This window comes from Ostrea edulis, chromosome 4 (genome assembly GCF_947568905.1).
Source record: "Ostrea edulis chromosome 4, xbOstEdul1.1, whole genome shotgun sequence".
Classification (NCBI taxonomy): domain Eukaryota; kingdom Metazoa; phylum Mollusca; class Bivalvia; order Ostreida; family Ostreidae; genus Ostrea; species Ostrea edulis.
The window spans coordinates 10,731,902-10,755,892 of record NC_079167.1 but is presented as its reverse complement, the minus strand read 5'-3'; the positions used below and the strand labels follow the sequence as shown (position 1 = coordinate 10,755,892).

The window sequence follows — 23,991 nt, the reverse complement described above, 5'->3', positions numbered from 1 at the left end:
ATCTGGAGGGGTCCTTGTATCAATTAAAGCCATTGATAAACAATTAAATAGTGTTTATTCATGAATAGTACTTAATCTCGTAAAATTTACTTCAACTGTTAGCTTGGGTATCAGAAATAATTAAGACAAAATTCAAACTTCAGTCACGTTATCACAGCTTGGATAAACTCTTCGCTGATACCAGAAATGAATATCATATTTCTAGTAAACTTGTGTGATCAGTTCCCAAAGGTAAACAAGTCGAGACACACTGATAAGAAATTAAAAAGTTTTATTTTACATGCAAAATACCTAGCATTTACATAATACCTCACATGTGTGTCGTCTGACAACTGCGTCATCACATGGATTTATAATAAAGTGTGTGAGGTGTGGATCCCATTATTTCATACACACTACATTTGTGTATTGACCTGTGTTATTTTGAAAATAAAAATTGAGCTAAATAAAGAATTATCAATTGAAACAATGTTTGTTTTATAAATTGATGTCCAAATTTTGCGTACGAACAAGTTCTTGAGTTTACATTTATACAAATGCCTTATGTAAGGAAGTGGAAGTTAAACAAAATGGTGAAGACAGTGTTGCAGATCGCTCAGAAAATCCCCAGTTTTACATTATTTTAATGTGAGAAAATGAGAAATGTAATAACAGGGTTCCACTGTATCAGTATTCCATAGCTAACTGGAAAGAAGTCACACTGTTCTTTATTAACAGACACTATGTATATTAAAAGACTTACTACGTTTGTTAACAGACTTACTGCGTTTGTTAACAGACTTACTGTGTTTGTTGACAGACTTACTGTGTTTGTTGACAGACTTACTGTGTTTGTTGACAAACTTACTGTGTGTGTTTGTGTTTAACAGACTTACTGTGTGTGTTGACAGACTTACTGTGTGTGTTTAACAGACTTACTGTGTGTGTTAATAGACTTACTGTGTGTGTTGACAGACTTACTGTGTGTGTTGACAGACTTACTGTGTTTGTTAACAGACTTACTGTGTGTGTTGACAGACTTACTGTGTGTGTTGACAGACTTACTGTGTGTGTTGACAGAGTTACTGTGTGTGTTAACAGACTTACTGTGTGTGTTAACAGACTTACTATGTGTGTGTTGACAGACTTACTGTGTGTGTTAACAGACTTACTGTGTTTGTTAACAGACTTACTGTGTTTGTTAACAGACTTACTATGTGTGTGTTAACAGACTTACTGTGTGTGTTAACAGACTTACTGTGTTTGTTAACAGACTTACTGTGTTTGTTAACAGACTTACTGTGTGTGTTGACAGACTTACTGTGTTTGTTAACAGACTTACTGTGTTAGTTAACAGACTTACTGTGTTTGTTAACAGACTTACTATGTGTGTGTTAACAGACTTACTGTGTGTGTTAACAGACTTACTGTGTTTGTTAACAGACTTACTGTGTTTGTTAACAGACTTACTGTGTATGTTGACAGACTTACTGTGTTTGTTAACATACTTACTGTGTTAGTTAACAGACTTACTGTGTTTGTTCACAGACTTACTCATAAGACTCCAGTGAGTCTTCCTTGGCTACGTAATTTCTGGGAACATATCCCTCAACCTTTGTATTGCTGTAGTTAGGGTTGGCATGTTTGGCAAACCACCAATCAGTATCACTGAAATAAAACAACCACAAGTCAGTTCACTACATTGATAACATGTCCTTATTTGTTAAGGAAAATTCCTGCACAGGTCTATTTTTCTTTTAATCAAACTTGCAACTTTTACATTTAATTTCACAAAAGCCATATTATCCCCTTGATCAAGGAAATTCAAAACTGTGGGTACAGAAACATTTACAATACAATACTACACCACTTAGGATAAGGCAAAAAAATATTCTGTCAAACTTACAAAAGTCACATGTACATAGTTGCCAAGCTTTGATAATCAAAGTGGAATGTGCTAAGTTTTGTAAGGTACATACTATGTGTACTAAGCACTGTGAGTGTGCATCTGTCTGTATGAGAGGAGAGGAAGGGGGATATTGACAAAACAGTTGGGGGGGGGGGGGTACCTCATAATGGTGATTTGGCAACTATATCTATACAATTAATCACAGTAATACTTTTATATAGGGATCACACAGAAATGCAGACATCAATGTTGCCTTAGAAAGAAGAATTTATACAGCTATGTTTGAAAAAACCATGAGATTAACAAATATGTGACATATGTCAGACATGTATAAAACATAATGTCTTGCAACATGAAGGAGAATATGATACTGAATACTACTAAATAAAGTATAAAATCATCATACCCATTAACACAAAACTGAAAGAAATTTTACATGTCTATCTCCCATGCATAAAATAATGGGATGAAATACAAATCATCAACTCCATAGGAAAATAATAATTTAAGAAAATATATATGTGTACCGTCAGAGATCAAGTTTTTGAAAATTGTCGGTCAAAAGGTTTTGTCCACCAAACATTCCTTCGGACTATAGTCATTTTTGGTACAAGTAAACTTATTCAAATGTGTCCGGCATGTAAGAATCAAATTTTAAAATTTTATGTAAATTTATCATGATCATGGGAAGAATACACTAATTGTACATACATGTATATGAATCAACTGGTAGTTAAATGAAAATTTTTAATATCAAAACTCTTCATACCTATAGCTGGAAAATAAAAACAAAATAATTATGATTATTACAATTTGTGTCCACAAAACAAGGAATTGTTAGCTAAGTTGGAAATATGCCAAGTGAGTTTAAATTTAGAATATCTAATATTCATACAATCCCATGGCTGTCTTTTAAAAGTGGGATAAGCTTTATCAACACGATATGAAACAAACTGCAAAACAACTCGTCATACAGCGCAACTAAGATCTGCGAATTCAAAAGGAGGGCAGAAAATGAAAATCTTTGAAAATCATATTTATGTAGTAGTTCTTTTGGGCTATACAAGTTATTTTCTTACCAATTCAATGGGTATACTTTTTATGGCAATACTTTTAATCAACACGGCAAACTATTAATAGTTTATGTGTCCTAGCTATTATCAAAGGTAGAATATGTCATAATTTGATACAAATGTTGACCAGAGCAAAACCATTTAGTTATAAACTCTGACTGAGATAGCAGTATATAGGCCAAAATGGCAATAGTATCTTCTGAAGAATGAACTGAATTCTGATGAACATTTCATTCTAATAAACTTGTCATATTCTCATATAGAATTCAATTTCAGGTATAAACACCTTAACTCAACCCCCTGGAATCAATTAGAATGGTATCATGTCTTCATAATGGCTGTAGTATTCATCTCTTACACAAATTAAGAACACAGAAATGCATGGTTTTATGTTGTCTCTTAAAAACTTGATATTTCGTTGTTTTACGAGCCTTGTTTTACATGCTTATGTAGAGTTGTCTGTGTCCTATGTAGTGAGACAAATCATCCTCAAATGACGTGCTCCAAGGAGGAAGTGAAATAAGGATACATACATATATGTCAGCAAATGAACTGACAGACTGACGTAGGACTACATCTACCTGTGCTTAGTATTCAATCCCTCTAAGCTTTGATATCAGTTTATCTGCTGTACAGAAATGCACCTAACATATTCGTTTAAGACTGTTAAAGCTTTTATTGTTTCTGTACACTAATACAGTATCATGATTGACTGTGTGTCAATGAGTAACAGAACACAGACATAACAACATGTATGTATTATCAACAGATCCTAAATCTCAGGATATGGATAGCTTGCCAACAATGTCTGTCCAAAAAAATCGCCTACAAATGTTTTATCTAGATTAATGTATCAAAATTTTAATTTAAAGGTTGACTACACTTTTAAAAACAGCATTCAAAGATTGACTATGAATAGTCACCAATGAACATAATCATTAACGAACAGAACAATATATAGTAATGATATTGTCTTCAGTGGACATTGTACGGAGAGTGGACAGGTGAACTATTCATTTGCTATTTTATGGTGTATCTTGTTTTCTTATAACTTACCTGTCATCTAAGAGGTATAAAAGATCTCCCTTCTTAAAACTCAGATCATCATCAGCTCGTGCATCATAGTCATACAGGGCTCTCAGTGACGATTTGTGAGCTACAAGCAAATAACATTACACCATTACATAATGTCATCTACGGAATGTCAGTCTGAAGGTTTTGTCCACCAAAATTCCACTGGACCAGGTCTGGATTTATCAAACCAAACTGAAGTCGAAACTTGTACTTTAAAAGTCTGAGATTTTACTAAAGTTTGACTGCTCAAATAAAAGAAAGATTTTTTTTCAAGAAATCCAAGCCAGGTGGAAGTGACCGTAGATTTCATGGTTCGGACTGGTGAACTTATTCAAATGTCCATCATGCAAGAAACTCTGCATCTATATTCCATATCAATGAATAAGTACCAAAAATCAGATTTCAAAGTACAGTAGAATCCTGGCTCTTAATGTAATGCTGTTTTGATATGATCATATTTGTTTAAATGATGTGTGTGGAATCTTTTATTTTTTAAACATAAAGCTATTTCTTAATAAATCAATGTAAATTGACATCATTAGGATGCCTGAAAATGCAAAATCCTTGTATCATGATACCAAAATCCGGTCAATTTTTTTTCCACACCTCTAATTTGTCATTATATAAGCGAGGTGCAAAGCACTTTTAAAATTTCCTGTTGCATGCATGCACACATACAAAGAGGCCAGCAGAACTTGAAACTTCTACTGATAAGTGGTATATAATAACAGCAGGATTATCAATTATTCAATGAACAGAAACACAAAGCTACCGGGACCACATAGTCCTGTCAGCTGGTTTGTGTGTGTGTGTGTGGGGGGGGGGGGGGGGGGGGGGGCACAAATCTCTAATTAGTAATTACTTGTTGTGTACATGAAGTGGTCAACAGAACTTGACACATCCATTGAAGTTGTAAAGTATTGGGAATTAATTGATAAAGAATCCATTGACAAAACCATCGATTTCTACTATATTACACAGTCATTAATCATTATCTCATTCAATAAACATTATCACATAGAAATACTGATTAAATTTAGTTATTGTGTAATACTTGTTAACCATGTTAAAGGGACTGGTTCACGATTTTTGATAAAAATATTTTTCATTTTCAATGTTAAAAATGAAAAAATATAACTCATTTAATGTTGACAGCCAAAATTTTGACCTTTTGAATGCAAGAATAAAACTAATATTTTAACCTTAAATCTGTGTTATGTAAACAAAGACTCGAGTCTTTTTATGTATACACTGTACAAACAAACAAGTGAAATATTGATTTTGTAATATAAAGTATTTTAATTTTGCATAGTCACAAATTTTAACTTTTACATGACATATTTCACCCCAAAATGCTTGAAATGTGAAAGAAATGATAAATTTAGATCAATATCCATTTCTTTTGAAAATTTCGTAAACAATAACACACCGTAATCTTTGTTTACAAAACAAATAATCAACTCTCTAAAATGAGCTTCTGTGATAATGTATAACCTTAATTTTTATGTGAAATCTTTTAAACACATTAGACAATTGATTTTGATCATTAAAAGTGAAAAAGAAAATTTTGTGGAAAATCGTGAATCAGTCCCTTTAACTGAATAACCATGTTAACTAAACACTTTTTCCTCTTTTTGTTTTGTTTTATAATGTATTTTTTTTAATGTGTGAATTACTTGAGAATACAAACTTCTAAACTTAAGTTCATTGTGACCAGTTGTTGTATCTCATAGGCGATATTAAGGTTACTGAAGTTATACTGGTGAATATTGGCACGAGCTGGCTTTCAAAATGCCCTCGCAAGCTTGTGCATTTTTACAGCCAACTCGTTCACCAACTATATTCACCAATATAACTTCAATAACCCTTTTATTATATAGCTAAAGTATTTAAGTTATTAGATTATATCCCTTTTCACTCAAAATACTCCAAAATAGATGAGAATTCATCAATATTGGCATCTAAGGTGAAAGTGTGCAATATCAGCATGCATTTCTTAACTGTTCAATATTAACGTACTAGTTCCACACTCCTGTGACGTCATAAGATTTAGCAAAGTCAATGACTGGAACATAAATTTTGTTGGGGTCTTTTTCAATAGTTATTTTTAAAAAAAATTGTCAGCTATAAAATATTTCAAAAGTCTTAGTTATATTTGAATAGTCAATGATATGTTTCAAAATATTGAATCCAAGGACAATAACTCCGTTTTCAATAAATTATTTATCAAGTCCATTATGCGATAGATTTCATTTTACTAAGGTGATAAGGAATCATTATCTGTGTCTTTTTGTGAAATTACATAAAATTTTAATCCATGAGTGATTTTGAATAGTTCAGCTGTATGGTGCCAGACTTTGATTTTTTATGGGGGTATACATACTCTAGAAGCTATAAATTTGAAATTATTAAGGAAAGGTATGGATTTTTGTTCATAAATAAAAGTAATAGGTGTACATCTACTAATATAAACAGAAAAAATGATATGTAAACCATGCTATAAGGAAATTGTGTCCACATTTATTCGTTTTTTAACATTTTGGAGAATAACGCTAATTCAATAATTTTGCACTTATTATTCTAAAACTTGATGAACATATTGGAAATGAAATGTGTTTTAGTTATTGACATGTTTCTTGATAAATAAATGCAATTAAACAATTTTCTTGTTGTTTTTATTTTAAAATAACAACAAATAACTGTTTCCAATGAATTTCATAAAAATCTACATGGGGTACATGACTTCAGTAGTGTCTGTAATGAAAATTAATATGGAAATCCCTAACTAATTTGCATTTTTTCATTACTCTGAATGTTAATTTATTGATTCCAAACAAAAAAATGCTACCTAAACCCCAAAAATCCAGGACTAAGGACCCACCTTAAACCCATCATTACCGCTTGTTTACGTCGTAACGGTAAGGTCAATATTAAACGCTCATACTCGGAATGTTTCGGGCGCACACATGCAATTTATGCAATGCAAAGTTAGCGTTCAATAAATTCTCAGGATATTGAACGCTAACATTCTCTAGATTTTACACAGATTTTATATTAGATTATTTATCAGCTATATAATAAATAGCAATTCTTTATCATGATAATATACTTATTGTGATGGAAAAGCTTGGAATATAAAACATCACTTTATGAGGACTACTGTATCACAATTTTATAAAGTTCAAAAGGTTCTTACACTTCATAACATTCTCAAGCTTTAGAGCAAATCATTTTTCATTGATATATATTTTATGATAGGGCCTATTTATATCAAACATGTCATAATACAAATGTGCATGGTAATGCCATAATTCTAAATGCAAATTATCTTTTTTCAACATCCTTTTTGAGAAAAACATCCGTTTTTTCATATCAATACTTTAAACTGTCATACCTATGGTCATAATCAATGTAATCTGATACCACAATGAAACTGGGGTGATATAAAATGCGTATCAATATCTATTCATACAATACTTAATCTAAACCTCACATCGATTAGGTTACAATTTCCATATCATATTATTATGTGATGTATATATATCTAATGGAATGGATGCGTGGAGATTTAGCTAGGGGGATTGACTCTCACACGATGGAGAGTGTGTTGCTAAAACATGAAACAGAAAACAGAAAGGGGTGGGAAAACAAAATGGTACATGTATTTATTAATTAATAAATTTCTTTGACTGCAGACACAATTTTTGTATGCTTCCTCATCGTGTTGACTCGTGACAAAACAAGAATGAATTAGAAAATAAATTGGCACTGGTAGATTGTGTTAATTTGGTTTAAAATATTTATTATTAAACATAACTTTCTGAGATATTGACATAATCATTTGACCAGCATCTGAAAGAAGTGTCAAAGTGAATTTTTACTTGCATTACATATGTACAATTCAACCAGCTTTTATATCGATGTGCATTGAAACTAAATTATATGACAACATTTACTTTCGATAAATTTGATATGGATGAAAAGTGGAGGATATGTACAACAATATTTTGAAATTGAAATCCTTCAAATTTACTTTATTTAGTCAAAAAATGCAGTTTTAGTAAAAAGTAATGTGAAAAAAATTTAAAACCCCTGCTGGACTCGAACCCGCGATCTACAGTTCAGCAGTCTACGTGCAAACCTACCGAGGTACTCAGCTAGGCATTGATTTTTTAAATGAATAGACAAATATTGCTGGTATCTATATTTTCATCCATGTTTTAAAAGGAAGTTAGCCATTATGACAATGTAGAGTATCTCCTTAAATAGAAAATACAATCTTATGAGAATTTGATCATGAACATTAAAGGTTTGAAAAGTTCTGTTAAATCATGTCATTTACATTTAGTTTGCAAACAATTCTAAATTCACTAAATTAGCCTGTGACAAGGAAATTCACTAAATTAGCCTGTCACATGGAAATTCATTTAATTACTGGTAGCCTGTGATATGGAAATTCACTAAATTAGCCTGTCACATGGAAATTCACTAAATTAGCCTGTGACTTGGAAATTCACTAAATTAGCCTGTGACATGGAAATTCACCCCTTTATCAATTTCAGTTTTGTTGGTAGGGAGACTGATCATTTACAACAACAAAAATCTAGGTACAGTCCATATTACATTGAGGGTGTGCATGTACACACCCATATCATATCTGGGCTGAGAGTGGTATACCACAGACCAAGCAGATTATCAAATACAGGTAGATCAATGGGTCTATTAAAACAATCATAGAACTAGAAGTGCTTTACCCAACATTTATACTCCATAGAAAATCTGATGATCGAAGTAAGCTTGAAATAATAATTGATCAAAATCGAGCAAGCACTTCTAATTACACCTTCTGCTTTGGTATATATGCAGGCTGAAGTTAATATTCTTTGCATCCAAAACCTTAGGATAGTAATATCCTTATGTAGCAGAATTTAATTAATAACCAAAGAAAATATATTATAATATGTTGCCACCTTTTTTAAGTCAGACATCCATAAACAGCAGTATATATATCAACATCAGAAAATCACACATTTTCATTGAACAGCAACATTAAAAAGTGCATAAAAACTGGTTGAAATAGTCAAATTCTAATTTTACCAGTTTCAAAAAAAAAAAAAACAACAACAAAAACAACCTAACTGCTGCTTTATGAATAAGTGAATAACATTCCTACAAAAGATATATTTCTATCATGCACAGAGTTTAATAAAGTAGAGATTTTGCAAAATCCTATAATGTCACTTGAGGATGTAGTTACCTAAAACTCACAGAATGTTCCTCTGTTGAATTGAACATGCAGCTAGTTACACACATACATAGTCATTATTCAGATATAACTTCTCCCATAGGGAGATTTATTGAAGCCTAATCTGTGCAATCGTATTTTTGTTGTTTTCTGTTTTGTTTTCCATTCCATGTTTTAGCAATGCCATTTTTAAATGGGTAGAATTTAGTGCAAACAAAATATCTCTCAGCCTTTTTTGTCAAGTCGAGAGAAAAAACTTTCTTGACTTGATTGACAAGGCCGAATGATGTTCTGATTGAGACTAATAACAAGAGATCCTGAATCACTTTTTCGTGAAGGTTAACCAACAATAGCCACTCACCTGTTTGTGTGGGAGGGGGTATAATTAGCTATACACAATAACTTGTTACAGTGGGCTTAAAATAGACACTCACTGTCTGTGTAGGAGGGGGTTAATTACCTATATACACTCGCCTGTTTCAGTGGGAGGAGGTTAATCTAAGCATTGGACACTTGTGTGTTGAAGTGGGTGGGGGTTAAGACTTGCGTGTTGGAGTGGGTGGGGATTAAGACTTGCGTGTTGGAGTGGGCGGTGGTTAAGACTTCCGTGTTGGAGTGGGTGGGGGTTAAGACTTGTGTGTTGGAGTGGGTGGGGGTTAAGACTTGCATGTTGGAGTGGGTGGGGGTTAAGACTTGCGTGTTGGAGTGGGTGGGGGTTAAGACTTGCGTGTTGGAGTGGGTGGGGGTTAAGACTTGCGTGTTGGAGTGGGTGGGGGTTAAGACTTGCGTGTTGGAGTGGGTGGGGGTTAAGACTTACGTGTTGGAGTGGGTGGGGGTTGTTCAGCTGACGCTAAGGATGTTGGGTCCTTAGTGTAGCGTTCTTTTTTCTTGCTACCTGCGTTCCCCGTCTTGGAATCTGGTTCACTACTGTCTGATGTTATGTCATTTAGTTTCGTATCATTTGTTTGCTCCTTTTTAGCACAGCAAGCTCCCATATTTATACGCACTGTCTATAGCCTTTGTGTTGTTTCACATTAGTTCCACTTTACACACAGATTTAAATACAGATGTCAATTTCAATTGTATCTTTTCTTTTTCACATTTGATTTCTGCAACAAAGAGAAAATATTCAATTTTACATGTCTATTAATTCAATTCTTATTCAATGAACTTTACCATATAAAGTTCTTATCTTAAATTATACTCATCAAAGAAAGAGAGCAAGAGAGAGAGAGCAAGAGAGAGAGAGAGAGCGAGAGAGAGAGAGAGAGAGAGAGAGAGAGAGAGAGAGAGAGCATAACCAGGAAAATAACAAAATCCAAACATTACTCAAATTAGTCTTCTTAATTTTGCAGTACAAGTATTATACATATCATGGCCATACATTTGAAGTAGCTTGGAGATTCAGAATATTTTAGAAGGACTAAAATCCTAAAATACTTGTACCTATACAATGTTATGCAGCATGACTTCCCTGCATGTAAACAAAGCACAAGTATATCATTGAATTTGTTGTGTTCATTGTGTGGTTAAATATGTAATTTGTAAAATGACTTTGTATTGAGAAACAGTCACTGGATAAAAGATACAATATATTAGGTATTTTGGCACACTGTCAGATATGTTGGCTTACTGAATTTTCTTGACAGGACAGATTTTGTCCAAAATCATACCTTGATATATCTATTCCTATACAAATGACTCACTCGTTAAAATGAAATTGCACCAAAAACTAAAGCAATAAGATTTAAAATCATCTTTTTGAGAAAAATTTGCTAAATATTCCCAATGCCAAAATTAGCTGATGTATGGTACTTTGATATTAGCTTACAGTCAGTTGTAATGGAAAGATTGATAAACTGTATTATTTTGTCTCAACTTAAACGTCACCCTGTCATTGGATGAAATGTGTCACATGACTGTCAACTAAATTTCTATAGACAGTCCACAGTAAGATAATATGGCAGATTTGTGTAAAAACAGTATAATATGAAATATGGAAACGGTCTAATCTGTTACTGACAGTCTACGGAAGTATATCAGGTTGATAAAGCCACTATACTTCTGTATATGGCCAGTAACAAACCTTAACTTATAATAGCTGGTTATCATATGCATATATATACATGTAATTAGGCCAAATATCACCGACAGAATGTCATATTTTGTAAAAGATGCCCATCTTCCCTGTAAATATTTCTCTTAGACAAAATGATAGAATATCAACCAAATATGAATTCCATTATAAACTAACAAATAAAAACAAGGCCACTTCAAACATCTTTCAAGAAAAAATAAAACCATCTAACATGACCAAACTATCTAAAGACCAGGCCTGGAGGTTATAAAACTGTTTTGAGCACTTTTCATACTCAAGCTCTGTGCTCTAAATCGTACTCATATTCAAAAGTGAATGTTATAACACTTTTATAAAATCATTCTCACACTTGAATGGAGTACATGCATGCTCGAGATTTTTTTTTAGTATACTGGGAGCTTGCTCAGAGTTATATTAAAAACAAACATATGGCTGAGTTTGAGTATGGTAAAAGTTTTGTAACCTCCAGGCCTGATCTAGGATAGGTCAGTCGTGATTCAACAACTTAGGTAGATTAAAGTCAGATTATTTATCATATCAAAACACTATACACAAGTAAACTCATCTGGTTACGGATTGGTCCTATGATCTGAAAATTTTTCTGATTTGTATCCATGGTTTAAGTATTGAAGTAAAGTGGTGTTATCCGACATTGATGAGTTTAAGACTGTTTTTAACATCTCCAAACTTCCTTGTCATGAATGCACTGATGGAATGCTTCACAAATTGCTTTATAAAGCTATACATGTATTTCAAATCTAAAATCCTAACCAGTTCAGTTGGATAATGGCATAATTTAAAAGACAGTTCCACATAATTTAGAATTTAAAAAAATCAGGTCAGACACCCAAATGATATTAGTCTTGGACCTAATAAGTACAGTCCAGTCCAAGCCCTGAGACTGAGGTCATAAGCTAATGCATGTATTGTGTGTCACATTTGATTTAACAACATCAATATGTAGGAAAAGGTTTACAGATACACACATGAGCAGACAAAGTTCTCTATATTCATGTCAGACACACAGACAGACAAAGTTCTCTATACTAATGTCAGACACACAAAGTTCTCTATATTCATGTCAAACACACAGACAGACAAAGTGGTCTACATCAACAGACACATAAACTGACAAAGCAGTAGTTTGAATTAACAACAGACACATGGACAAAGTGGTCTACATCAACAACAGACACATGGACAAACAAAGTGGTTTACATCAATGACAGACACATGGACAAAGTGGTCCACATCAACAACAGACACATGAACAAAGTGGTCTACATCAATAACAGACACATGGACACCCAAAGTGGTTTACATCAACAACAGACACATGGACAAAGTGGTCCACATCAACAACAGACACATGGACAAAGTGGTCTACATCAACAACAGACACATGGACAAACAAAGTGGTTTACATCAATGACAGACACATGGACAAAGTGGTCTACATCAACAGACACATAAACTGACAAAGCAGTAGTTTGAATTAACAACAGACACATGGACAAAGTGGTCTACATCAATAACAGACACATGGACAGACAAAGAGGTCTACATCAATGACAGACACATGGACAAAGTGGTCCACATCAACGACAGACACATCGACAGACAAACTTCTCTATATCATTATGCTCTAGGAAAATATCATAAAAGCACGAAAATGGTTGTTATTTCACATGTTTTCTAACTAATCTGTCTGACAGGTCACAATACAACAATTATATTTTGGTCACAATAGCCCAATTGTTAGGTGCTTGCTTCTCATCCAGGAGATTTAGGTTTGATTCTCAATCCTGCAGTCATGATAAAACCCAAGATGTTTAACATAAGTAACACTGCTCCTTCACCAAACACCCGGCATTAGTAGTGAAAGTCGCAGGTCTTTTGAATATGACAAATACGGAGGTGTTGTGACACAGAAGGCACGATAAATAATCCTTCTGAATTGCTAGGCTATAAGCGTCATGCAGAGGTCAAAATTTGAGGTAATTCACCTAATTAAAGCTGAATGGGGATGGTGTTTCTACAGGAATGAAAAATCATAAAACAACATACAAACAATTAATATCCTGTCTGTAATTTGGGAAAATTCATCCATGAATACTATTTGTTTCTTAAAATGAACAATTGGATATAGTTTTTGCAAACAGAAATTACCAGTAAATACCATACTGGTTAATACAAATGACATTTAGGGAATTAATAAAAAAGATACCGGTTCCTAGAATCTTCAGAGTATTATCATGCTACCATATCCGGTTGACAATTGATATCTGAACATCACTTACGCGGTGCAAGTCACAGCAAGGGTACTTTAGTAAAATAGAAAGTATGATCTATGTGTTTCCCATTTTTAGTCAAACACTTCTCACTATCAGCCTCTCAGCTGACACGCTATTTATACTTCCTGCCTGTATCAACTTAATTCATACACACTTACATTATAATCTGTGATCTGATTCAGACTTCATTTTATGTCAATCACATCCTTGTCTTGTTCGTAGCATTACATGTGAGTCTCAAACTAGAACACTGAGGTATAAAATCTAACTATATGTATGGTATCATATAACGTGTGTGGACTGCTTAATATTAGTACGTAATCTTGAAATTTGTAATGTGTGAACCCATGGTTACCTTATAAAAACAGTTGTTTACACAATGCATTTTATACCTGCTTAATTCTAAATACTACAAGAGCACAGTTGACATATACACACAGAATTCATTAATTACGTTACCGATGTCACACGAGATTATAAGGCACATCATGACTTCCACACAGCTGAGTGATAAATCCTCTATGTCTGCATTTTGTATAGCACACAACACTAAAAAAGTTTGATAAAGGTACACCTCCCCACTCTATGTAAACACATATCACATCTCTCATATCTGAACTGATAAGTAAGGGACGACAATGTTTATTCTTCCTTGTTCATAAGTCTTGGCTCAAAATATATGATCACCATGCAATTCTTTAGAACCAGTCGCAGTGAAGTCAACCAAAGCGACAACAAAAATGAAAATAATTTTTTGTGCATGAACAACATGATAGGTAAAACAAATAAAGATGTACCATAATCTATTTCTTGGATGTAGACATTACATACAAAATGATAAAAGTCATGCAAATGGGTGACAAAAGTAAAAGACATCACAAATATAAACATGATAAACAGGTGATGAAAGACATCACGATCAGGTATTTGAAAGACATCACAATCAAGTGTTTGAAAGGCATCACAATCAGGTGTTTGAAAGGCATCAAAATAGTGAAAGCAGGTAATGGAAAGATATCATAATGGCAGATAGGTACCGGTAATTGAAAGGTATCATTAATATAAAAAAGTAATTGACAGACATCACAAAAACAACAGGTAATTGAAAAGACATCAGAATGGCAAATAGGTAAATGAAAGACATCACAATGGCAAACAGGTAAATGAAAGACATATCACAATGGCAAACAGGTAAATGAAAGATATCACAATGGCAAACAGGTAAATGAAAGACATATCACAATGGCAATTGTGTGACTAAAAGATGTCATAATAGAAATCCTGTCATTGAAAGACAAAACAATGGCTGTCATGTAATAATGAAAGACATAACAGTGGAATCATCTGAATGAAAGACATAACAGTGGAATCATCTGAATGAAAGACATAACAACTGCAATCATGTGATTGAAAAACTGCATAATGGGAAACAAGCAATTGAAAGATGCCATAATGCCACTGTGATTTAAAAACATCATTTATGGAAACAAATATAAAATTAAACAAAAATAAATTGGTGTCAATAAAATCAGAATATTTCATTTTCATAATTTTATGAGGTTATGATTTTGAGGTGTTTTACACTAACATAATGGTGGGGTTGGGGTGGTTAAGGTCTATATTTTTGAGCCAGGATTAGCCTATATAGTGCAAGCTTAACCTTGTCAATCACGACAGTAGATATTAAGAAGCAAAAAGCAAAACCCATCTACATGATGATGATGATGCAGAGTTTTCTTTTTTTCTTTTTAAGAACATGCACAACATTTCTCAACAATATAAAATTTTTGTGACATTTCATGTACAATTCAAATGCATCCTACCTCGTTTCTACAAAAAGAAATTAAGTCTTTCGGTATATTACCATGAAGATGTCTGTTTTAGAGTTAGCATATTTTTATAGTTCCTGGTTATTGCACATAAAAATGTAATTCAGCTCTTATACATTACAGTAAGTTGTATAATTCGACATTATTGTAGCAAAAATGAGAGAAAAGTCTGTGGAATAATTGGGTATCGAATCTGTGACCCTTTCATTATTAGTTAGGTAATCTAACCATTGAGCTACTCAGACTGATATAAAATGTATGGTTTTATTGCTACAATGTAGAATTTAAACCTATTTCGAAAATCATTCAAGAACTATTCATATCGATGAGATGAAAAAATAATTTTAGAGAAAATGTCAGAAACATATATGCATCCTTTAAAAAATTATTCTTCCATGTTAGACATTTAAATAATAGACTACCAGTCTGAACAATGAAATGTACTGTCTAAAGGAGCTTTTGGCATAACAAAACCTTTGGACTGGCGGCTTTCAAAAACTCTGTATAAATATGTTTCAACAAAATGTATCAACAGACAGGTAAGTTCCTTGGTGAGGATGTAACTGCACTGATGTTGAAGTCCATCTGCGTACCCCTTTGATATGAAACCCTCGTTGAATTTGACCGAATATTAACTAATACAATTGCCTACCATATTCTATTCAACGGTTCATTTCCTGCACTCACCGCAGTGCCATATAGTCTACTCACAGAAAACACACAGTCACAGACTTAAAACTGACACAATTACTAAGTTCTTGGCCTAGGGTCCATCCTTATTTGTTTACCGGCCATATCTGGGTATGACACCTGGGTAAAATTCAACAAGAACTTGAACAAGGAAGTTTTTTTTTTTTTTTGAGAAACGTCAAGGAAATCAACATGACCACATGGCACACAAAAATGTTCTCTTAACAAAGAATACTTACCAATTATCTATCGCACTGTCGTTTCTTTTCACTTACATTTTACACAACATCACATACTTTATGGGAAGTAGGTGGAAAATACTTTCAGGAAGTAATATGTAAACCCCGGACACCGATCCAGCAACGAGCGGCATAATCATGAACTAAGGGGAAGTCACTCTACACAGAGCAGATCTACTTTCGCTTTGCCCTCACTTAAATTTTCTTTGAAATTCATCAATCGGTTTATCTTTGTCTAAATATATGCATTTTATTAGATTCATAGACTGAGACCTGTTTAATTAATTAGACGGGTCTAAACACAGGGGTTCGTCACGAATTGACCCTCTCTATTCTATCTTTACAGAATATACGATGACCGATTTCGTGACGAGACCCTGTGGCCTAAGGGACCGGTCAATATTTATTGGGGGGTTGGGGGAGGGAGGGGGGGGGGCGGTGCCTTCCATATTTCCATTTTTTTTTTTTAAAAAACCCATGTCCTATCTTTTAAGAATACAAAAAAGTTGCTGTCCTAATATCAGATGTGTAAGAAAAAAGTGTGTGTCCTATCTAATAAATAAATATATTTGAGAAAAGGGTGAATTCTCCCCCCCCCCCTCTCTCTCTCTCTCATACAATTTTTTTATTATTGATTAAATTGAACTTTAATAAACTCTCATCAATTTCACTTAATAAGACATTTTCAGTGGACATCTCACAAAGTGTACACATGTACCATTCATGTATTTGTCAATCTATATTTGAGGTCAGTCAATTCATATCACACAAAGAAAACTTCCAGAATACTCTTAATTCTATTGTTACTGTTTCTGTCCAATAGAATTCTTGCTATTCTATTGTTTAGTTATTCTATTTATAGTTTTCAGGGTTCATGGGTTAGTGCACATCTACCTAACAGTGTATTTCAGCTTATAACCATGAAAAAATAAGATGGGATACTTTAGATGGGGAAAAAATTCTGAAGAAACCAAAAAAAAAAAAAAAAAATTATTGACCTATACAATGAGAGAAATTCTTTTCCTGAAATAATCAGTAAAACTGGAGTGTTAATTATGGGGTTGTCACTCACACTAAGCAATTCTTTGTCATACCTGAGTAACTTTGTGACCTAAATTCAGACCAAATGTGATACTCTGCTGACCAAATTGTAAAGTCTATTGATCAATCCAGCATGCTCAACCGGTCTTTTGTGATTTGCTGTAAATTGTTGTTTAAAGTGCTACATTTTGCATATTTTTTTTCATTACTGTTTTACTGAATATTTGTCTCATGTACTTACAAGTATTTTTCACATCTCAGTATTCTCCATGAAAGGTGAAGGTAACAAACTGATCAATCTCATAACTCCTATAAGCAATACAAAATAGAGAGTTGGGCAAACACGGACCCCACGGACCCCTGGATATACCAGAGGTGGGATCAGGTGCCTAGAAGGAGTAAGCATCCCCTGTCGACCGGCAACACCCGCCGTGAGTCCTATATCTTGATCAAGTAAACGGAGTTGTCCGTAGTCAAAATCAGTCTGCCAGAAACGGCGTAACAATCGGTATGAAACACGTCATACAGCATTTCACCCAGTGATAGGTAATTGTATTGGCAAACTATCAAATTATTAAAGATGTGTTTAGACTTTAGTTCAATTCTGGTCTGTATCCTTGGCCATTGGTACTTTGCGGAACGGAACGGAACCGATTGTGGGGTATCCTAGGGGGGGATCCACTGTAAAAAGAAGTTGGTTGTAAAAATAAAATACGGGACTTTAAACTTCTAGTTATATACATAATTGTGTCCACTGATGCTGGCCTATGAAAAGTAGAGAGTTGTAAAAGAGAAAATCGGGCTTTAGAGTTTTATTTTTTAAAATATACAACTGTGTTCAATCATCTGAGCTTTACTTCTGCGTTGATATCTGTAGTTAATGAATAAACTATGTTTAATTTTCGATTTGCATTTATTACTGATATAAAATGGATATTTTCTGCGCTGGTTCCTTTCCGTTTCGCTAAATACCAATATCCGTGTGGATATTAGTATTTAACGGAACGGAACGAAACAACGAAATTCAAGTGTTATTCTACAAGTGCAAGTAGTCTGTTAATATTCAAGTGTTCTCGTTCTTTTTAATCGCATCTTAAGATATCGAATTCTCTCTTTTCTTTTTCTTTTGTGTTTTTTTTTTCGGGGGTGGGTGTGTTTTGGGGTTCTTTTTTGTAAATTAACGCCACGTTATTTTCTCCTGTTTTTGTTGAAGCTTTCTTTTTCATTGGTTTATTATTTGATCACTCTGAAAGTCAGAGGAATTGTTAATTTTAAAAATCAATATACATATAGATAAATATATGAATAGACAATTGGGGTCTATATAAAATTGTCTGCATTCCAATAATGATGGCAAAATGAAAAGCTCACAAGAAAGGGACTAAAAATTTTCGAGGATACACTCAAGTTGAAATAGTTGCTAGAGTTATAGGATTCCGTTCCGTTTCGCTAAATACCAATATCCGTGTGGATATTAGTATTTAACGGAACGGGACGAAACATCGAAATTCAAGTGTTATTCTACAATTGCAAGTAGTCTGTTATTATTCAAGTGTTCTCATTCCTTTTAATCTTATCTTAAGACACCGAATTGTCTCTTTTCTTTTTCTTTCATGTTTTTTGTTTTGTTTTGTTTTTTTTTTTTTTTTTGTAAATTAATGCCACGTTATTTTCTCCTGTTTTTGTTGAAGCTTTCTTTTTCAACGGTTTATTATTTGATTACTCTGAAAGTCAGAGGAATTGTTAATTTCAAAAATCAATATACATATAGATAAATATATGAATAGATACTCGGGGTCTATATAAAAAATTTCTGCATTCCAATAAGATATAGGATTTCGGATATTTCAAAGCAAACTAGGAATTGCGAAACGGCATTTTAACGTTTACATTTTGCAACAAACATGTTTATTAAATACTGCAGACTCAGATTCCATTGCTTTGGGGGTATTTATGTAATCACAAGTACAGAAACGAAATTAATTGCGATTTTTATAACACTACCGTATTCAACCAATATATTACGCATACAATTAAAGAACAATTGCACCAAAATATTTGGGTAACAGTGAATGGTAGAGATATCACCAACGATTGATTAACACAGCCGTTAATATTACACCTAGAACATTAAAGACCTGCATTCAAAATTCGTTATGCATGACTGTATTAATATTTGTTTATGGTATAATAACAAACAATCAAATGTATTTGATTTTGAGTGTGCATTGAATTTAAGACTTTCAAGGGTTCTTTAAAAGTCAAATTTCCAGTAAAAAGTAAGTGTTGTGTGGGATATTTGATGAATATTATTTTTTCTCGTTTTTTTAATAGTTTAAAAATTAATAAATCCTCCTGGAGTTTCATTTACAAAAACGAAATCGTAGATTTGTATGAAAAAAAGGTAGCAGATTGTAATTTTAAACTTCTCAATAATATTCAATGTAACAAATTTTTTTCTCATGTGTGAATTATGTTAAAAGAAAATGTTGAAGACAATGAACACTTGATTTATTTTGTGAAAATGTAAAGCATATTTAGGAAAGAACTTCAAAGGTTGTCATATTTGACATCAAATGGAAACACATTCTTATTGATTTCATTTTGATAACAACCACAGAATTGTCATTTTGAATAACGTAATCTCTACTATAGCACTGTTATTTACAAATACAAGATATACCGTAGAATCTAAGAAATTGGAGAAAGTACCGAAAATATATACATGCATGTTAAAAAGCTTCTATAAAGATGTACTCTCATATATACAAAAGCCTACGTATAGATTTCAATGATATATGTTTGAAAAAATAGTAATATATTGTGATGCAATTATACATATATATATAGGGCCTATCCCAATGTTTTCTTGTTATCAAGACATGCGCCCGGATGTACTCTCATGTTTACAAAAGGCTACATATACATGTAGATTTCAATGATATGTTTGAAAAAATTTGTAATATATTGTAATACAATTATACATAAATATCAATGTTTTCTTGTTATCAAGACATGCGCCCGAGTGTCTTGAACATTGTAAGGGCACTTTGAAATATGGATAAACTATTTTTTTTAAAAACCGTTTCTCTTCAGACACGGCCGCTTAAATCTCCTTTGCCTCATCAGTATTATATGGGTTTTCATTGTCTTGAACATTGTAAGGGCACTTTGAAATATGGATAAACTATTTTTAAAAAAACCCGTTTCTCTTCAGACACGGCCGTTTAAATCTCCTTTGCCTCATTAATATTATATGGGTTTTCATTTTCAATGATAAAAAAGAATGAAAATAACTGAATAACAACTTATTCGCATATATAGCAAAACACTTCAATTTCGATGCGTTTTATTCCATTCTGCTAAATACTAATATCCACACGAATATTGGTATTTAGCGGAATGAAACGGAACCAGATATAACTACTTAGTTAAGATGTTTTTAACACAAATAAATCTACAGTTATACCCCTCGCAACACATTCTAGAAAATGGTGTTCAAGTTACTACTTCCGATAACGCAGAAAAAGTTGAATTGTTGAATGATTATCTTCCTTCAGTTTCAAATGTTGATGACAGTCGCAGAAGTCAACCTGAATTTTTCTCTTTATACAGTGATGTTCTACAATTTATACATATTACAGAACAAGATATTTTATATAATTTCCTTTTTACCGGTTAACTACGGAAGCCGATAGGTGCCAGGGTATAGAATTAATATTTATTTAACTGGCGGCCGCCACTTAATTTATGTGGCGGCCGCCACTTATTATCTGGCGGCCGCCATTTAAATTAACTGGCGGCTGCCACTTAATTTATCTGGCGGCCACCAGTTAATTTATGTGGCGGCCGCCGCCACTTAATTTAACTGGCGGCCGCCACTTATTATCTGGCGGCCGCCACTTAATTTATGTGGCGGCCGCCACTTATTATCTGGCGGCCGCCATTTAAATTAACTGGCGGCTGCCAGTTAATTTATCTGGCGGCCGCCAGTTAATTATATGGCGGCCGCCACTTGTTTTAAATCATTTATATGGCTGTCGCCATTTATTCAACTCCTCTCTCTTTCTCTATCTCTCTCTCTCAAAATGAAAGGGGTACAATCCCTCCCCAATGCTCAGTAATATGTATGTGATATATATACAATCAAGAGCATTAAATTATTGTTTTTCGATTGTACTGTTAAATACGTAGAACCACGGGGCTGGCCCTCAATTTGTTTGACAACGTTCAATTTGTTATTTTCACATTCAAACTAAGTTATTTTCACATGTGAAATAAGATAAATTGGCGGATTGGCCCCCACCCCACTCTTTTGGTGGTAGTAATGAATGGTAAAAATGTAATAATGAATTAACTGATATCAATTGAAGAATGAACGGAGCCCCCTCCCTCCAATTTAGGAGTACGAAGTTTGGGCAAGAGACATTTTAGGTTCCTTTTCTGCTTGTCAACAATTGTAGAAGACAATTTCTCCTCCGACTGTCCCTATGCACTTTGAAAAACGATGCTGCGTGTTTGCGTACTATTCTAAATCTTTCCAAAATAATCACTGAGCGATACGAATTACATTGTTTTTGCAATTGGCAGCCGCCATATATAAATTAAGTGGCGGCCGCCAGATAATAAGTGGCGACCGCCAGTTAAATTAAGTGGCGGCCGCCACATAAATTAAGTGGCGGCCGCCAGTTAAATAAATATTAATTCTATACCCTGGCACCTATCGGCTTCCGTAGTTAACAAACAAAAGGTCCTGACTATCAAAAAATGTTAAAGAGTACTACATATTCAATCAATTGTAAGACTTGTTATCTAATAAATTCTTAGATGATTGTACTTTTCCAAACTGTTGGAAAATTTATCACTTTTTGTACAAAAGAGACGATCCATCAGTTATGTCAGGAGAAAATAACGTGGCCTTAATTTACAAAAAGCCCCCCCCCCGAAAAAGAAAAGAGAGAAGTCGGTGTCTTAAACACTCGAACACGTGTGAAAATGCGTCTTCAATACCAAACAAATTGCAATCAAAAATTTCAAGCATGTTCAAAAGCACATGCATGTGTGAGAAAGCAGTTATTTCCACCACCACCCCTAGGAAAAGAGATAATTCGGTGTCTTAAGATTCTGTACAATTAAAAAGAATGAGCATAATTGAATAACAAGAGACTAATTGCACTTGTACAATAACCCTTACCAAACTATACAGTCTGCGGCAACCTTACGGCAAACTTACAGTATTAAAACTAGCGGCTAACTATTTTGTTCACCAAAAGCTTAAACACTAGTTCGCAGCCATTCGCCGGTAGCAGTGAACTTGTGGTGAACAAACATGAAGTTCGCTGCAAGTATACCAGAAATCTTTCTTTACCATATTTGTATCACAGGAGATCCACATAATGCCTGGTAGCGGTGAACTTGTGAACTTGTGGCAAATACAGTTCGCCGCAAGTATACCAAAGGTCTTAGATTGATCTTGTCATTTTGTATTAACTGAATTCAAGATTAATCCATAGCAAGTTTTAAAATCTTACAAAGGAATTATTCTTTTTTGTTGATGTACACTTCCATATCGATGTTTCGTTCCGTTCCGTACTAATATCCACACGGCTATTGGTATTTAGCGGAACGGAACGGAATCCTATTATTCTAGCAACTATTTTCACTTGTGCGTAACCTTTTTGTGAGCTTTTCATTTGCCATTGTCATTTGAATGCAGAAAATTGTATATAGACCCCGATTATCTATTTATTTATATATCTATTGGTACATTGATTTATCTATTGGTATATTGATTTATCTATTGGTATATTGATTTATCTATTGGTACATTGATTTATCTATTGGTACATTGATTTATCTATTGGTACATTGATTTATCTATTGGTACATTGATTTATCTATTGGTATATTGATTTATCTATTGGTACATTGATTTATCTATTGGTAAATTGATTTATCTATTGGTAAATTGATTTATCTATTGGTATATTGATTTATCTATTGGTACATTGATTTATCTATTGGTATATTGATTTATTAATTGGTACATTGATTTATCTATTGGTACATTGATTTATCTATTGGTATATTGATTTATTAATTGGTACATTGATTTATCTATTGGTATATTGATTTATCTATTGGTATATTGATTTATCTATTGGTACATTGATTTATCTATTGGTACATTGATTTATCTATTGGTATATTGATTTATTAATTGGTACATTGATTTATCTATTGGTATATTGATTTATTAATTGGTACATTGATTTATCTATTGGTACATTGATTTATCTATTGGTACATTGATTTATCTATTGGTATATTGATTTATCTATTGGTATATTGATTTATCTATTGGTACATTGATTTATCTATTGGTATATTGATTTATTAATTGGTACATTGATTTATCTATTGGTACATTGATTTATCTATTGGTACATTGATTTATCTATTGGTATATTGATTTATCTATTGGTACATTGATTTATCTATTGGTACATTGATCATTTTG

General features: G+C 33.2%; 1 protein-coding gene across 8 annotated transcripts in view; it reads right to left on the bottom strand.

The window, feature by feature from the left end:
- Positions 1-16,593, bottom strand: part of LOC125671953 (tyrosine-protein kinase SRK2-like) — a 30,232-nt gene extending 13,639 nt beyond the window's left edge. For 2 of the 8 annotated variants that reach the window (XM_056161938.1, XM_056161940.1), the window contains exons 1-4: positions 13,606-13,978; positions 10,098-10,389; positions 4,018-4,117; positions 1,534-1,647 (exon numbers count right to left, since the gene is read on the bottom strand). In XM_056161938.1, the coding sequence (XP_056017913.1) occupies positions 1,534-1,647; positions 4,018-4,117; positions 10,098-10,275 (392 nt within the window). In that variant the 5' untranslated portion in view covers positions 10,276-10,389; positions 13,606-13,978. Of the gene's footprint in view, positions 1-1,533; positions 1,648-4,017; positions 4,118-10,097; positions 10,390-13,605; positions 13,979-14,131; positions 14,222-16,153; positions 16,309-16,430 lie in introns of those variants that run through there. The other 6 variants (XM_048907953.2, XM_056161939.1, XM_048907951.2 and 3 more) reach the window with 6 other exon arrangements.
- Positions 16,594-23,991: the final 7,398 nt, after the last annotated feature.